The sequence below is a fragment of the Otolemur garnettii genome, unplaced genomic scaffold (genome assembly GCF_000181295.1).
Source record: "Otolemur garnettii isolate 467f Iridium unplaced genomic scaffold, OtoGar3 scaffold00124, whole genome shotgun sequence".
NCBI lineage: Eukaryota > Metazoa > Chordata > Mammalia > Primates > Galagidae > Otolemur > Otolemur garnettii.
In genome coordinates this window covers 1,323,419-1,341,544 of record NW_003852519.1, presented here as the reverse complement: position 1 = coordinate 1,341,544, position 18,126 = coordinate 1,323,419, and the positions used below count along the sequence as shown (strand labels likewise).

The window sequence follows — 18,126 nt, the reverse complement described above, 5'->3', positions numbered from 1 at the left end:
AGTCAGGAACCTGGACACAGCTTATCCTCTAATTCACAAGGCAACAATCAAAGTATCATCCAGGGTAGGGTCTCATCTGAAGGCTCAACTGAGGTAGGATCTGCTTTCTAGCTCATGTGGTTGTTGCCAAGCTTCAACCGTCAAGAGCTGCTGGCCTGAGGGTCTCCATTCCTTCCTGGTTGTTGGCTGGAGGCCACCCTCAGCACTTTGCATGTGGGCCTCCCCAGTATGGCAGCTTGCTTCATAAAGCCATCAAAGAGAGTCTGCTAGCAAGACCGAGTTACTACCTCATGTAATCTAATCATAGAAGTGCCATCCCATCGTCTTTTCTTTTGGTCAGAAGTTAAGTTCCCAGCTTCTGCTCATACACAAGGGGATGAACTATATAAGGGTGTGAATACCAGGAGGCCAGGATCACTGGGGACATGGAGAAGCTGTCTTCACAACAAAATTACAGGTGGTATTCTCTCTTCTCCTAAACTCCTTGTCTCTCAGTTCTTCTCTCTAGAGGTAAAGGTTATATAATTTTTTAAAAGCATATAATCAATCTAGAAACAGTCCATGCACATAAAAGCATGTATATGAATATATATACCACATCCTTTAAAAATGCAATTAAGAACACAAACTATTTGGTACTTTGCTTTTTCTTTCTTGATATATCTTAAGATTCACTCCGTAGTAGGATGTTCTTTTTAATGACAGCATAGTATTTTGTTGTAAGGATATACCATTATTTATTTAACCATTCCCTTATTAGTGGCCATTTTTTTCCAGTCTTTTGCTCTTACAGACAGTGCTACAGGAAACCTTTTTCAGGTATCTCTAACATTTCTGACAGCTAACTCTATAGAAATGGTGTTGCTGGGTCAAAGTATATTTGTATTTTGATAGATGTTATTGAGATTACCTTCCAGCGTGACAGCTGGATTCATACTCCTACCAATAGCTTATAAGCATAATTGTTTTCTCCAAACTTACCAACTGAATCTTAATGGACTTGATCTTCACCAGATAGATAAAAGGTATTATCATAATTTCAATGTACATTTCTTTTCTTTTCTTTTTTTTTTTTGAAACAGACTCTCACTTCATTGCCCTCCTTAGAGTACCATGAAGTCATAGTTCACAGCAACCTCAAACTCCTGGGCTCAAGCGATTCTCTTGCCTCAGCCTCCAGAGTAGCTGGGACTACAGGCACCCACCACACTGCCTGGCTATTTTAGAGATAGGGTCTCACTCTTGCCCAGGTTGATCTCAAACTACTGAGCTCAGGCGATCCACCTGCTTTGGTGTTCAATAGTGCTAGGATTACAGATGTGAGCCACCACACCCAGCCCAGTGTACATTTCTTTATGAATGAAGTTGAGTAACTTATTTTATATTTAAAAGCAATGCTTTTTTTCATATCCTTTGCCTGTTTTAGTAGTGAATTCTACATGAATTACATCACTTTACCCTTAAGTGGCAGACCCAAATTGGCTTTAGCAAAAAAAAAAAAAAGGAATGAGCTGCCTCCCATAACTAAGACTTGCGGGAGTAGAGTTTCAGGCAATGCTAGATTACAGATTCCAACAACACAGTAAGAGACTGGTTCTCCTTCCCTGCTCTGCCTTGCAGTAGCACCACCTTAATGCAAGCAGATGGGAGAGGTTGCTCCAGCTCCTATAGCTCTTCACGTGCCGGGTCCAACAGGAAAGAGCAAATTCACTTCCCACAGAACTCAAACCTTGCAGAATTGAATCTCTTTGATTCTGATTGGCCTGACTTGGGTCATGGTCACCTCCCCAAACTGATCATATTCACCTGAAAAGCACAATGCTCTAATTATTTAAGAACAGTAGCTCTTTGTCATTGTGAAGAAGATATTTTCAGTTTTATATTTTCTCTTTTAAAGCTTTGTTATAGTAGTTTTTCAAACAGACACTGTTGCTTTTGTGTAGTCAGATTTATCAGTCTTATGGGTATGGCCTAGAAAGTCTACCTTACTTGATTTTTTAAAAAAATTCTGATGTTTTATTTTAGTATGTTTACAGTTTTTTAATAGCACGATTACATCTTTGGTCATCTAGAACTTGTTTTGTCAAGGGGAAGAAGTATTTTATTTAATATGGGAGACAGACTTTTTTTCATAAGGCTGGCCAGTTGTTCCAACGCTAGTTTTTTATAAGTAATATATCTTTTCTCCATTGATTTGTAATGCAGCCATAATCATCTATTAAATTGCTGAGAGTATTTACAACAATTTATGGACTTTGTTTCATTGTTTCACTATACATACTCTAATACCTAACTCCTTTAATTACTAGTTGTATAATGCTTTAATATCTGGTAAAGTTATTTCTTCACTATTTTTCTTTTGCAGAACTTGGCTCTTCTTGCAAGTTTATGTTTCCATATGAACTGTGGAATCAGTCTTGACAGTATTTACATACAGTATTTTTAGCTATATTTCATCCCCACCATGGGAGGACCTAACAAAACATCCCGATATTTGCATTTACCCAAGACTTTGGGATACCAGATTCATATTCTCTTTCTGAAGAATGCTCAGTAAACTCTGCCACCTTCTGACTCTTTCAACTTCCATTTTCTATGTTTCAATCATCCTCCATCTAGTTATATATGACTGGAGGGAGTAATTGGTTTATGCTTAATAACCTATATCACATTAAGTTTGCTTTCTTGAGATCCCACCAAGGTCACTTTGATTGGAATTTAGGGTTGTCCAAAACCCAGTCATTTGTTTACTGATGATCTCTGGTTTATTCCTTAGATCAGCAGTCCCTAACCTCTTCGGCACCAGGAGATTTGCAGAAGACAATTTTTCCATGGAAGTTTGGAACAACAGGTGGAGCTGCTTTGGCAGTGACCCAAGAGATGGGGAGTAGCTGTAAATGCAGATGAAGCTTGAAGCTTCGCTCACTTGTCCATCCACTGCTCACTTCCCAACAGGCCAGGGACCTGTAGGGTCTGCAGGCTGGGGTTGGAGACCGCAGACTGAGATGGTTAACCACATCCATTTGTTGTGGTAGACATTGTTGGTTGACCTCCTAACAGCACTCTTCCTTGCTAACAGAACACTGATTTTTGTCTAGGTGTAGGGTAGCAGTGAAGGCAAGGAAAATGGGTTCCTCCAGAGTCTTAGGAGATAAACTCTGTGTAGTCTGAGCCAATCAATCACGGTGATTCCACTCCCTCTTAGCAGTGATTGGTGTGGTAATGTATATGTGGAGAGTCCTGGCCTGTGAGATGTAAAGGTAATTTTGTTGAGGGGGCTTGTGGAAGGTTTTTCCTCCTGATAAAATGAAGTATGCAAGGAAAAACTACTCTTTCTTCTAGATCATGTTTATGAGAAAGTGATGCCTGGAGCTGTGGCAGTTATCTTATAACCATGAGAGGGTAATCTGAGGGTGAAAGCCAATCTGCTGAGGATGGTTGAGGAGAGGAAAGGTTTGGACCATTAATAATAACATTGTTGGGCCACTGTGGCCTTCAGAATCAAATCCCTACATGAAATAACTCATGTCTTTATTGTTTATGTTGATTTTAGTTGAATATTGTTTACTTGCAGCTGAAAGCTTCCTAATATCCCATCCTCATACCATGGTTATCCACTGGTGTGAGTTGATTCAAAGAGCCAATCCTAAATTTTCAAAAATTTGGGGAGCTGGTTGACAATAGCTTTTTGCTTTTTTTTTTTTTTTTTCCAAGACAGAGTCTCACTTTGTCACCCTGGGTAGAGTGCTGTGGCATTACAGCACACAGCAACTTCAAACTCTTGGGCTTAAGCGATTTTCTTGTGTCAGCCTCCCAAGTACCTGAGACTACAGGTGCCACAGTGTCCAGTTATTTTTAGAGATGACGTCTTGCTCTGGCTCAGGCTGATCTCAAACTTGTGAGCTCAGGCAATATACCCACCTTGGATTCTCAGAGTGCTAGGATTACAGGCGTGAGCCACTGTGCCTGGCCTTGACAATAGCTTGAAATCAACCATTATGGGAATATTTCCACCCCCAGAAATTAGCAAACACCACAAATCAAGGCTTTAAGAATCAGTTATTAAACATGTATTAAATACCGGTATACAACCGATTACTTTTTACTCAAAAAATGTTCCTAAAAAGCCATGCTTACTCAAAATGTCATTGGCACATTTTCTATTCTTTATTTTTTTGAGACAGAGTCTCAAGCTGTTACCCTGGGTAGAGTCCTGTGACATCATAGCTCTCAGCAATCTCCAACTCTTGGGCTCAAGCAATCTTCTTGCCTCAGTTTTTCTATTTTTAGTAGGGATGGGATCTTGCTTTTGCTTAGGCTGGTGTTGAACTCATGAGCTCAAGCAATCCATCCACCTCGGCCTCCCACAGTGTTAGGATTAGAGGTGTGAGCCACCATGTGCTTATTGGCACATATTTTACTTGTAGAGATAACTCTATTTTCACTTTACCTAATAACAAATAGAGAGCACATATTTCATCTGTTTTTTATCTCATCCCCAGGTATATAATGATGTGGTTATTGATCAGTAAAACATTAATTTCACTAAAGAGTAATTAATTTAAAGGAACCCCATGTTGAGTCCTTTGTATTTGGAATACTTCGCCCCTATTTCTACTTCAAATATGTAAAGCTTGATGCCCCTCCATCATCTAAATGACTCATCATCTCCTAAATTGCAGTGTTTCTCACAGGGGTTTGTGTTCCTCTGATTCATACTCAAGGTACCCTCCTCCCTACCACTCCTGGGAGAGTGACTTACTGTAATTCAGCTTTAAAGATACTTTCTTGGCTGTTGCTTGAGTTCTTCCACTGCCTTGTTGAAAAGGTTCACAGGCATATGAGTTTTTCCTTTTGGTCTGGAGTGGTGAAAAGGTGGGGCCACCTCAACAAGGGAGGAGGAAGCATTGTCAGCTTTCACCCTTTGTTTTGGCCTCCCTCTCCTTCCCTTCCCCCTTCCTCCTTCTATTGGAGACAGGAGCTTTCTGTGTCATCCCCAGCTAGAGCACAGTAGCACCATCATAGCTTACTGCAACTTCAAACTCCTGGACTCAAGCTGTCCTCTTGCATGGGCCTCCAAGAGTGCTAGGATTACAGTGGGAGGCATCACCTGGGTCCCTCCTTACTTTTTTAATGCTCTTGTTTTCCTATGTGGCAGCAGAGGCCTGTCTTGGCCTGAGAATTGGTAGGTTTAGGGGTCCTTATTTACCTATTTGTTGCCATAAATCGTGTACCTTCTTTTCTTGTGATGTGACAGGCGGCACAGTCTTTGTTCTGTCGAAGTGGTAAGATCCAGAATTCAGTGCAGACTTGGGATAGCCTCTTAGCCTATTTGAGCCTATGTCTCCCAGGCAAAGGAGCTGTAGTGTCCACCCTGCCAACTTTATTTTGTGTAGGGGTTAGAAAGTGCTTGCCAGGCACAGCTTTCCTTTTCAGGAAGGGGCTGCTGAGGCTCGTTAGGATTGGATTGGTCCATCCCAACCCCCGCCACCACCCCCACCCCCGCCAGACCAAGATGAGTTGTCTCACTAATAAAGTGCTTGGTGTCAGCAGGAAAAAAAAAAAAAAAAGATTGGATTGGGTTCTGTTGGATCATAGGGAAATGTCCCTGCCCAAATGTTTACTATACTGCAGAGTCAAAATGGCTTGTACCCCAGAGCACACCATTCCATCCTGTCCAGGAGTGCTTGGGGCACAGTTGCAACACAGTAGGTCAATTAGTTGTCTACTTCTTGACCCCCAGGGCCTTTTTTTTAAGACTTTAGTAGATTCACCTCCTAAGTCATTTCTAGAGTCTGACTAGGTATTTCTCCACAGAGAAATGTGAGTCATTAACTCCTAACAGTGCCTGAGTCACAATCACCATCTGTCTGTGTACAACTCTGAATTTGATGTAGACATTTCCAAGCTGACTACAGTCATATGAGTTCCTCCAGTCCTATGTGTCCTTTAATCATATACTTTAAGGGTCTCAAATGTGCCTGCTCTGGGCAGGGCTATGCCAGCCTATACAGGGCCTTTTTCAGTGGTGTATGAAAAAATGAGGTGCGGGGAGTGGGGCGATCCACAATTTGTAGCATTTACTTATTTCTGTAAATAGTCCCACCATTACTAATTAAAAGCTACCAATCTTGCCAGGTGCAATGGCTTGAGCTGGTAATCCTAATACTCTGGGAGGCTGAGGTGGGAGGATCCCTTGAGCTCAGGAGTTTGAGACCAGCCCCAAGTTAGAGTGAGAACCTGTCTCTACTAAAAATAAAACAACTAGTCGGGTGCGGTGGCAGGTGCCTATAGTGTCTGCTAATCTGGAGGCTGAGGCAAGAGGATCACTTGAGCCCAGGAGTTTGAGGTTGCTGTGAACTATGCTACAGCACTCTACCCAGGCAACAGAATGAGACTCTGTCTCAAAACGAAAGTGAAAAAAAGCTACCTATCTGATGTCACTGAACATGGAGTTAGGAAGAGACTGGCTCTCCTCTGGGAAGCCAGCAAAAGCCAGCTGTAAAATACCACTGTTTTGCACTATTTCAAAAGGACACCCCCACCCTTAAGCAAATTGGGAAAAGAACATCTCTTCTGGGCAGACATGTGCTGCATATACCCCTTGGTAAGCTTAGGGAAGGTGTTCCCTTTCTCCACTCATAGCTTGTTGAGGGGAATGTAAACTAGATTTTAAGCCCATTCTCCTCCTTAACTGGATGCCTTTGGACAGTGCACAACTAGCAGAACCTTACATGGCAGTGCTGGCTCTGAGTCATAACTACCCTTTTAAGTAAAATAGATGGAACAAGGGAAAAGAGAACCAAAGGTTGGGCGTGGTGGCTCACACCTGTAATCCTAGCACTCTGGGAGGCTGAGGCAGGTGGACAACTTGAGCTCACAGGTTCAAGACCAACCTGAACAAGAGCAAGACCCCCATCTCTAAAACTAGCCAGCTGTTGTGTTGGGTGCCCATAGCCCCAGTTAGTCAGCAGGCTGAGGCAAGAGAATTGCCTGAGTCCAAGAGTTTGAAGTTGCTATGAGCTAGGACATCACAGCACTCTACCTAGAGCAACAAAGTAAGACTCTGTCTCAAAAAAAAAAAAGAAATAAAGAAAAGAAAAAGAGAACCAAGTTACCTAGAAGCCTGAAAGCCTGCCCTATGCAATTAAAAGATAATATTGCCAGTTGGAACATTAGTTGTTCTTAGCACATTAACTGAGTTGTATTTAACATATCCTAGTTTTGACCTAATAAAACACTGTGACCCCAAGGAAAATATTTTTTTTTCTAGTGTGGCAGTCAATGTGTTAAAATCAGCCTAATTAATGAAGGCCATTATTGCTAAAAAGAGCCTCCAACTATACCATTCCAAGGATAGACATGATACAGCTGAAAAGACTTAGGAGATGTGATATCCACAATAGTGCATATTTAGATTCCAGTCCACTAAATAAATATATTTATCCTTAGTTAATTAAATCCTAATGGCCAAACACAGACATAATGTGACAGCTCTTTACTATTCACAAGCAGTTTTTCATCACTTCTATTTAGCCTACATATTACTGTGTGAAAGTTACCCTCATCTTCTCTTATTCTATAGATGAGGAAGCAGGCTGAGAGATTAAATAATTCATGGTGACCCAAGACCAGTTCCACACTCTTTTTATAACTCTTTGCTTATACACACATATTTTTAAAGTATTGTGAAACAGACAAGTGGAAATGTCTCTGAAGATATTTTATTTTATTTTCCATAAAAATATCATTGTACAATGCTCTTCAGAGAAAGAAAAATTCCTTCAATGCTCCCAAAATACCATGTGGTTTAATCCTCTTCCTTTTCAAAACTAAATATGTAATTGGTAATAAGCAATTGATTTCTTGTGAAATATATAGCATTTATGTTTTCAAATCTTCTTTGCTTTTAATTTAACTAGAGGGAAATCCAGTTTAAACCTATACTTTTTTGTAATTAGCCAAATTAAAGGTACCATAATTCAAGGTTGATAAAATAAAATGCTAAATAGTGATGCTGATAACTACTTTCAACTAGCTGGACACAGTGATATGAATTTGTTGTAGCAAGATAGTTCTAATTTAGATATAGTAGATTTTAGATAAAATAGAAAAACTTTTTTTTAAAAATTTCAACTCTATACTAAAAGTTAACCTGGTCAAACTTACTCCATATTATATTCAGTTGCTCTAACATATAGCAAGTTGATGCTAAAATAATGACAAGACTATGACTGGTCTAAATACATATATATTTTCCCCTTTACCTTTCTTTGGGAGGGGGGGGGAAGAAAAAGAAAACATTCCTCTGTTTGCTCAGACAGCAAGGAGAAGCTGTTTCTTTGAGCCCTCTTTTCAACACAGGTGGGGTGTGGGTTGCAGCATTTCAGTACCCTAACTGGAACAGGGAAGGAAGGAAATGCTCCAGCTGTTTTAGTCAGTGAACACTTATTAATGTGCTTGGAAATGGCCAATGTGTGCAGCTAGCACAATACCCAAAACAATCAAAACATTCCTTTTTAAAACCAGGGAACTTTCCTTTGGCTTGATCTACTCCAAAATACCACATAGATAGGTTTAGGAATAAACTCAAATGAATAATTCACCTTCACCAAAAATTACACATCCTCTACTTGAGGACAAAGTCACTGCTCTTGTAAAGATACTAGGGGGTCAGGGGAGGAAGCTCAAATGACCCTGTAATTTAGAGTTACAACCAGAGAAGAAATACTTCAAGCACAATAGAGACATTCCATTGAAAAGCCACATTCATTTTGGAATGTTTACTTTGAAAACAACTCTTCTGGGGAATTCAAAAGGTACTAAACAAAGCAACATAAAGTAAATCTTGGGTTGTTTTGCAAAATAAAAATATACAATTGAGTAGACCAGATGGCAAAAACATACCCAATTACAACCTGAATACTATAAATTCTGTAGGCCTGAAGAGCAACAACCCTTAGTCTACTTATATTTATGATCCTAAAAAGACATTAAACACTTAAACCCCCAATATTCCAAAACACAGAGAGACCCAATAAGCTGGGCTAGTGGTTTATCAGTAGTCACACACAACTAGACTGCAGTAAATTAGAGATTGCAACCTACGTAGAAGAGGTCTTTAGGAACCCAGGCTAAGGGGAGGCACTTTATTCAAATATACAACCCAAGAGAACAGGGAAAAGTACCTTGTAATCTTCAACTATGTGGTCCATCTCATGTTCTACCTCAAAACAATCTAGATTATGGTGCCTTCTCTTACCCTGCCAGTTTATAACAAAACATATTTTGTTTGGAAGCCAAATATTTGCTTCATTAGAGTGCAGAAAAATTATAATTTAGCAGCAACAGAAAACGCAACTCCTGTTTTAACCATGGGAAAGAGAAGAGAGAGAGATAAAGTGTCTCACTGGGGAAATCAAAAGCTTCCTCGGTCTATCAGAGTGTATCGTATTATGGCTTTCATTCCCCAACCATCAATCCATTTGGTGGTCAAGAAGAAAGTAAATGTAGCTGTGGTGGGAGCTAGAAAGAGCTACTCTGCCCTTCTGCACGTCCGGCCAGGACCCTAGCTGTGGTGCAGTGCACAACTCCAGCTTCAGTGCTTCACTCCATAGTGGAGGCATAGCCAGAGCTAAGCCAGATGTGTGCCCACCATGTGTTTCCTCCTGGCTCAGACACATTCATAAAGAATTCATGTCAGGGAAGCAACTAATTTTTCTGGTTATGGCTTACAACTATTAGATCTACTAGCAATTTATCCCTTGTTTTGTTTCAGATCTCAGGGCAGAAACTCACATCCTATTTTCTTAAGAAAAATTCTCCAATTTACTTGAGTACACAGGAAAATGTGTGTGAACATTCACTCCTGTCTTCCCCATGTACGTACAGAGACATACAATAGAAAACACGTACATACATACATACGCTTGTACATATTCTAGGCTGTCAAACTAATGTGTGCTGCTGAAATGCCTGACAGGTTACTTCTTAAAAATAAAATCAGACAAATTATTCTCCAAGTATGGATTTGGCCCTAGCAAACTTTTATAAATATAGTTTGAGAAGACAGCAACAAAGTTTTAAATAGAGGCTGTCTTAAGGGTTTTCCTGATAGATTTTGTTAACATGTATAATACTTAAAGCAGGCATATCTTTAAGGGTTATAAAAATAGAAATGTATATATTCATTAAAACATATTCACAGCTTATGCTGGAATGGCTCACAGGAGAAATAATGGTTCATGCGGAAAATAAACATTGCTCAAGTAAATACAAAGATACAAGATTAGGTCCATAAAGGCTGAGAACTTAACAGTCAGTAATCAGCTCATTTGGTTTCTCTTTGAAGGGCAATCAAAAACAGGAAAGGAGGTGACACCTAAACACACTTACACATATAATTACATGACTTACATGGAAAGAATATAAATTAACTGATAAAGCAACGTGGAGCTAAGGTGCAAAAATATAATCTTTACCCATTTTCCTCTCTTCGTGTTTTCAAGCATCACAACGTGTTAAATGTCACGGGTGGCAATACCAACCAAAACAACTCTGAATGTTTATAAATTTTCTAAGTGTTGAAAGTTAAAGCAAGATCCTTTGAGACCTATGTTCAAACATTCTGGTAGAAACTGGAGATTTACAGAGATGACTACTGAGCAGTAGGTAGTAAATGGAGTCAAGAAGTACACTCTTGCCCATCCCTCCTCCATGGGAATCAGAAAATTGGCTTCAATCACTGACTCATCATTTCATATGATCTTCACCCTGAAAAAGAAAGTTGTCAGTGTAAGAATGGTTTTTGGTTTTGTTGTTGTTGTTTGTTTGTTTTCAAACTGCTCCATCACACAAGGTAAACTGCAGTATTGTCATCTCGGCTCATTGTAACCTCAAATTCCTGGGCTCAAGTGATCCTCCGGCCTCAGCCTCTCAAGTAGCTGGGACTATAGGTGCACACTACCACATCTATCTATTTTTTTCTATTTTTGGTGGAGATGGGGTCTTGTGCTTGCAGAGGCTGGACTCAAACTCCTCACTTCAAGTGGTCTTCCCACCTTAGCCTCCCAGAATGCTAGGATTACAGGCATGAGCCACCATACCTGGCCTATAAAAATGTTTTTAAAGTCAATGAACTTTGGTTATGTTTTTAAATGCATGGTATCTTTTTTTTCAATTCAACATCTATAGAAAGGCTACTTTTTAAAGATATAGTATGAAAGAGAAAAGAGCTGACTTGGTTTTTCTCATTATCTTAGATTAAGGTAAATGTTATCTCATCTAGGAAAAGTTATTAAAAAGCCAATTTTTTTCCAGCTCGGCTGTAGCTCAAGCGGCTGATGCACCAAGCACATACACCACAGCTGATGAGTTCAAATCCAGCCCAAGCCTGCCAAACAGTAGTGAAAACTATAACCAAAAAATAGCCGAGCGTTGTGGCAGGTGCCTGTAGTCACAGCTACTTAGGAGGCTGAGGCAAGAGAATTGCTTAAGCCCAGAAGTTGGAGGTTGCTGTGAGCTGTGATGCCATGCACTCTACCCAGGGTGACAGCTTGAGGTGCTGTCTTAAAAAAAAAAAGGCAACTTCTTCAATTTTATAAAAAATTTTTAAAAGATAATTTATAACATTTCCTCATAACTATCAAGTACTCCCAGAATAGTCACAATGAAGAAATAAACACATGACATCATCATTCTAAAATCTTTCCAGTTTCTTCAAAAAGTGGTACTGGAAAAACTGGATACCCACATGCAACACATGGACCCCTACCTCATGCCATATAGAGAAATTAATTCAAAAATGGGTCAACAACCCAAATAAAATAACTAAAATCATAAAATGCTTAGAAGAAAACAGAAGGTAAACCTTCCTGACCTTGTGTTTGGCGATGCAGTCTTAGATATAACACTGATAAGTATGAAAAACAAAAGAAAAAAACAGAGAAACTGGACTTTCTCAAAATTAAAATCTTTAGTGCATAATAAAGGACACTATCAAGAAAGTGAAAAGACAGTCTAGAGAATGGGACAAAGTACCTGAAAATCATGTATCTGATAATGTTCCAGTATCTAGAATAAAGAAAGAGCTCTTACAACTCAACAAAATGAAAAACCACCTAATTAAAAAACATGGGCATGAACTTAGACATTTCTCCAAAGAAGACATACAAATGGTCAAAAAGCACATGAAAAGATGTCCAACAATATTAGTTATTAAAGCAATGCAAATCAAAACCACAGTGAGAAATAACACTTCATACCCACCAGAATGGCTACAATTTAAAAAAATGGAAAATAAGTGTTGGTGAAATGTAGAGAAATCTTAACAGTAAGACACTGGTGGTAGGAATATAAAATGTTTTAGCCAGGGTGGTGCCTGTGGCTCAAAGGAGTAGCGCGCCAGCCCCATATGCCAGAGGTGGCAGGTTCAAACCCAGCCCTGGCCAAAAACTGCAAAAAATAAAAATAAATAAATAAAATGTTTCAGCCACTGAGGAAAACAGTTTGGCAGTTCCTCAAAAATTAATCATAGAATTACCATATGACCCGGCAATTTGACTCCTAAGTACAAATCCAAAAAAATTTTTAATTCGGTATGCAAACAAATACCATATATACATGTTTACAACAACATTGTTCAGAATTGCCAAAAGATAGAAACAAATGTCCACAATGGATGAATGGATAATGGCATACATATACACAGAAATACTATTTGGCTATAAAAAGGAACATAGTACTAAGACAAGCTACAATGTGGATGAACCTTGAAAACATTATGCTAAGTAAAAGAAGCCAGACATAAAAAGTTACATCCTGTATAAAATTCTGTTTATATGGACTATCCAGAGTAGGTAAATCCATAGAGAGATAAAGCAGATTTGTGGTTGCCAGAGACTGGGGGTGAGCGGTGGGTAATATAGAAGAACTAATGGATTCAAGGTTTTCTTTTGAGGTGATTAAATGTTTTGCAACTAGATAGAGGTGGTGGTTATACAACATTGTCAATGTACTAAATGCCTCTGGACTATTACTTCAAAATATTTAATTTTATATTATGTGAATTTCACCTCAATTAAAAAGAATTCTTAGAGTATGGGCTAGCGAGAGGCTGGACTTAGGTGAAGACAAGTTCCACCATTATAGCTGTATGACCCTGGGCAACTTAACCGGCCTCTCTGCTAGTTCCTCATTTATAAAATAATAAGTATACTTCCTTAACAGAATTATTGGAGGAAATATTTAGGATAAATATGAATGAAAGCACTTTGTAAATTACGAAATCAAAATGTAAACAAAAGGCAGTATTATTAATAAAAACTAGATCAGTGCTACTCTGTTATCAGTTGCTCATTATAGACTCCATTTAAAATGCATTTTCATATTTAGACTCTAATGCCATTTCACTTATTAATGTATTACAAATGACATCAACATTTTATTTAAAGACATACTAAGGACAGTAGTAGAAATCCTACCTTGAGAGACTCCCTTAAATATATATTCTCCTATGAATTGTACTCACAGGAATTGCTATTAGCATCTGTCTTCCCAGCCTTGGGATGCCTACTTGAGTTCTGCTGAGATTTGTTCTGCTCTTCTCCAGTGAGTAGGGCCTTTATTTCAGAAGGGATTTTTCCTTGGTCCATTGCCATACACCACTGCTTGTACTGAAAAGTGTAAAATATATTTAAGCAAAATTTTATTCATTAGAGCTCAGAAACCACTGGTACAAATACTGGACATAAGAACTCCTGTGACCAGAGGTCAAGGTGGCTGCTAAAAATCCCACCCTCCATGATATTACCTCTTTATAACCTAGGCTGTGTGCATATCTTTCTATAACCTAGGCTGTGTGCGTATCTTTCAGAACAGCATGGAAAAACTGCTGCTGTATGTTCTTGTGATACACTGGAGCGTTGCACAGATTTAAAAGGCCCCTCTGGTTGAAAGTATACCTCACAATGTGCCACTAATTAGAATTCTTCTATTTTTTCTTATAATTGTCACAGTATTATGTGTATTCCCAAAATAAGGAAATACATTTGAGTAATCTTTCTCTCTTTCATGATCATTAAACATCTACTACCTGCCAGTATGTATACTAGGGACAGTGAGGGTTTTCTAGGGACTTTGGGAGTCCCTAGACTCCCTATACGTCCCTATAGACGTCCTATACAAGGACGAAGCAGACCAAAGATTCTGCCCTCCACTAGCTTATACTGCAGAAAATAAGAAATAGTTTATAGCAGAGGTCAAATTCCACATATTAAAAAAATCTAGTGAATAGTGTATATGTGGAAAATTCATGTCCCTCTTTTCACATTCCAACCGTATTATTTTATTTCCTAAAAACTTAAGGTAGCCTAGTGTTCCTACTTGTCACCTTCTCTCTGGGCTCAAAGTCATGGGGTTTCCATTCTGTTTCATCTACTCTGTTTTACATATCTACAGCCACTACCCAGGTCTGAATGAATGAATAAAATATAAATTCATTTAAATACAAATGGCATGCTAAACATAGTTACATATTGTTATGTTGCTTTTTCCACTTAGTAATATGTGGTGAATATCTTTCTACATTAGCAAATATATATGTGCACTGAAATTTTTACTGACTACAAAGTAATCAGTCCAATACATGAATATAGTATAATTTAGTTAAACACTCCTCTATTGTTACACATGGCTGGGTTATTTTCCATTTTCTTCTCTCATAAATAATCCCTCAGTGAAATGGCCATGTACATTCCACTCCCACCAGCAGTATAGGAAAATGTCTATTTGCATATATTCTAGCTAAGAGACTCTTCATAATCTTTGCCAACTTGATAATTGAAAACTGGTATCTTCATGTTTTAATGTATTATTTCTTTGACTGCTAATTTGAGGTTGATTTTTTTCATTTATCTCCTGATGTTTCCTTACCATTTCCAGTTCCTCTCTGAGGGCACATATAGCTCTTTCTCGACTGGATACCAACTCTTCCAAATACTGATATCTGAGCTTTTTTCTGGCCCTGCATTCTCTTGCACTTTGCCGGCTCCTCTCAAGTTTTGCCTTCAAGTCAATTTTGGCTGGTTTCCGACCACGCTTACCTGGCTTCTTCACTTTGCCTCCAACCACCTTCAGCAAGAGAGGGAAGAAATAATTTTACTTTTTTTTTTTTTTTGCTTAGTTCTATGTGTTGAAAAGTAACTATGGCTTCATGTTAGCAAAGAGAACATTTATAAATAATAAATAAGTGAAGCCTATGGACTAAGAAAGCATAATCTAAGAAAGCTTAAAAGCATAATTTTTTCCCTACTACTTTTGAAAACATGAATGTGAGAAGAAATAAGCTAAGTTTTATTTATTCAATAATAAGGTTTAATTTAACAGTAAAATTTATAAACTAGATGGAAATGGATAATAAAAACTAAAGATTACCCATAAATAATTTGTCTATGAAGAATTTCTTACTTGAGAAAATAGTTGAGAAAATAATTGCAATAAGTCAAAAAAATCAATATTGAAAACCATAAGTTCATTATGATCTCGTTATAAAATAATACATAGATAAAAGTAGGTTAACAAGGTCAATGATGATTTCCTCTGATAGGTATAATTATAAGTAGCTTTTTTCTCTATTTGTTATGATTTTAAATGTTTATAATTAGAAAAATAAAATGTGTATAAAATTGTATGTGTGTATATATATAAATAAATGAGTATCCAAAAATAAATAAATAACCAAATAAGTATACAAAGCTATTTGGCTATAAATTCCATCTTCAAATTTGTTAAGCTTAACCAGGGGTGTCTCAAACTTTTTTCCTCCTCTTTTTTTTCATTATAAGAATAAGAGTTGTCTTGGGCCACAAACTAAATAACACAAATAGTAATGAAAGCTGATTAGCAAAAAAAAGTTCCATGCATACTTTCTATGATATCTGACACCACAGAAAAGAAAAAAAGTCCTCACAAAATCAGGATGCAGGTTGGATGCAGGTTGCACTCCCCTGGATAGGAACACATAAGACGTCCCTGAAATCGGCTTGGCACCTATAGCACAGTGGTTATGGCACCAGCCACATATACCCAGGCTGGCAGGTTCGAACCCAGTCCAGGCCAGTTAAACAACAATGACAACTGCAACCAAAAATAGCCGGGTGTTGTGGCGCACGCCTGTAGTCCCAGCTACTCCGGAGGCTGAGGCAAGAAATTCACTTAAGCCCAAGAGTTTGAGGTTGCTGTGAGCTGTGCTGCTACGGCACTCTACCCAGGGCAACAAAGTGAGACACTTAAAAAAAAAAAGAAGTCCCTGAAGTCTTCAGGATAATCTTCTCTGCCTTAGGAAACCTATAATTACAACCCTAGACTGTCTCAGTAGATTTCTATCTGCTCCTACTGGTATCATAAAATATCCTCTCAATATCCCTGTTATTCATGTACCTTCCAAGGCACAATTGTTAGGTGGCTGGCAAAGTAAATCTTTTTCATTTTTTAGCTTTCAAACCTTTTCAAGTTCTTTTATAAGATTTAACTATGAGGTAAAGATGATAAATTTATAAATACATAAACCTGAAACTATATATCAAATAAATGTTCTTCAATGTAGTTTTTACTTTATTTTTTTTTTCTGAGACAGAGTCTTCACTTTGTCCCCCTTGGTAGAGTGCCACAGTGTCACAGCTCACAGCAACCTCCAACTCTTGGGCTCAAGAGATCCTCTTAACTCAGCCTCCCGAGTAGCTGGGACTATAAGCACCTGCTACAATGCCCAACTATTTTTTTAAAATGGGGTCTCACTCTTGTTCAGACTGGTCTCAAACTCCTGAGCTCAAGCAACTGGCCTCCTTCAGTCTCCCAGAGTGTTAGGATTACAGGTGTGAGCCACCACACCTGGCCAGCAGTCACTTTGAAAGGGAGTACACTTATTCCGATAAGGCCATTGTTCAAAGCTTTTTGGGGAAGTACTATTGGAGCCAGTTTTCATTAAGTCATAACAAAATATGTCTCATTATTTAGAGCTAAACATTATTCTCTAAATTACCAAACAATGTGATTATCCACTGTATTTCTCTAACAAAGTTCTGAATGATGTCTAGCTCTTTCTAAAAATCACACTCAGAAAATAAAAATGTTATGCCTTCAATGTACTGACAAGAATATTCCTAAGATTTTAAAAGCAATTCTGAAAGAGAAAATGGAAAACTCAAAACAGTGGCAAATCACTGGAATAAATGTAGAAAGAAGCCTTCTTAGCTAGCAAAACTCAAAGGGTCGGTATTTGTATATAAAAAATCTGATTTATTTGAAATCACTATTAGCATCACACTCACCCTACAAAGATGAGATCATTAGTGTGATAAATATAATGGTTAGGTCAAAGATATCAAACTCTGGCCAGCTACAGAGGCTCACACCTGTAATCCTAGTACTTTAGGAGGCTAAGGTGGGAGGATCACTTGTGGCCAGGAGTTCAAGACCAGCCTGAGTAGCATAGTGAGACCCCTGTGCCTCTATTAAGGAAAAAGAAAAATCAGCTGAGCATGGTGGTACACACCTTCAGTCCCAACTATTTTATCAGGGAGATTGCCTGAGCCCAGAAGCTGGAGGTGCAGTGAGCTATGATGACGTCACTGTCCTCTAGCCAGGGCAACAGAGCAAGACCCTGTCTCAAAAAAAAAAAAGAAAAGAAAAAAGAAAGAAAGCTGCCAATGCAAATCAGCCACATTAACCAATCCTGTGTCATATCATGACAGCCAATGACTGTATTTAGCATTTAATGGGGTGGCTTTGACATAAAACAGATTATGCCAAGGCTCTGGGGAAAAAAATCTGTTTTTTACACCATCACCTTAAAACCTAGCTTCTTCAGTACAGCTCCCAAGTTAGTTTCAATTTTTCAAAAACTATTCTTTTAGGGCCTTTCTATTCTACATCATCCTCCTGGTTTTATTCCAATATAACAGTATACATCTCTGAGATGATACCCACTGCAGGATGATCTAATAGATGATCCAAATGTCACTAAATTGTAAATTATGCTTCTATTATATCTCATCAATTAAATAATTTTAGTATTTTGAAAATCAGCCTGCATTAAAACAGTGTATTTGTTAAGGGGTTTTTTTTTTT

General features: G+C 38.3%; 1 protein-coding gene across 2 annotated transcripts in view; it reads right to left on the bottom strand.

Moving 5' to 3' along the window:
- Positions 1 to 8,977: 8,977 nt before the first annotated feature.
- Positions 8,978 to 18,126, bottom strand: part of CREBL2 (cAMP responsive element binding protein like 2) — a 29,794-nt gene continuing 20,645 nt past the window's right edge. For both annotated transcript variants that reach the window (XM_003797775.2, XM_023517906.1), the window contains 3 exons: positions 14,932 to 15,129; positions 13,529 to 13,673; positions 8,978 to 10,773 (listed from right to left, as the gene is read on the bottom strand). In XM_003797775.2, coding sequence (XP_003797823.1) covers positions 10,769 to 10,773; positions 13,529 to 13,673; positions 14,932 to 15,129 — 348 coding nt within the window. In that variant the 3' untranslated portion in view covers positions 8,978 to 10,768. The remainder of the gene's footprint in view (positions 10,774 to 13,528; positions 13,674 to 14,931; positions 15,130 to 18,126) is intronic.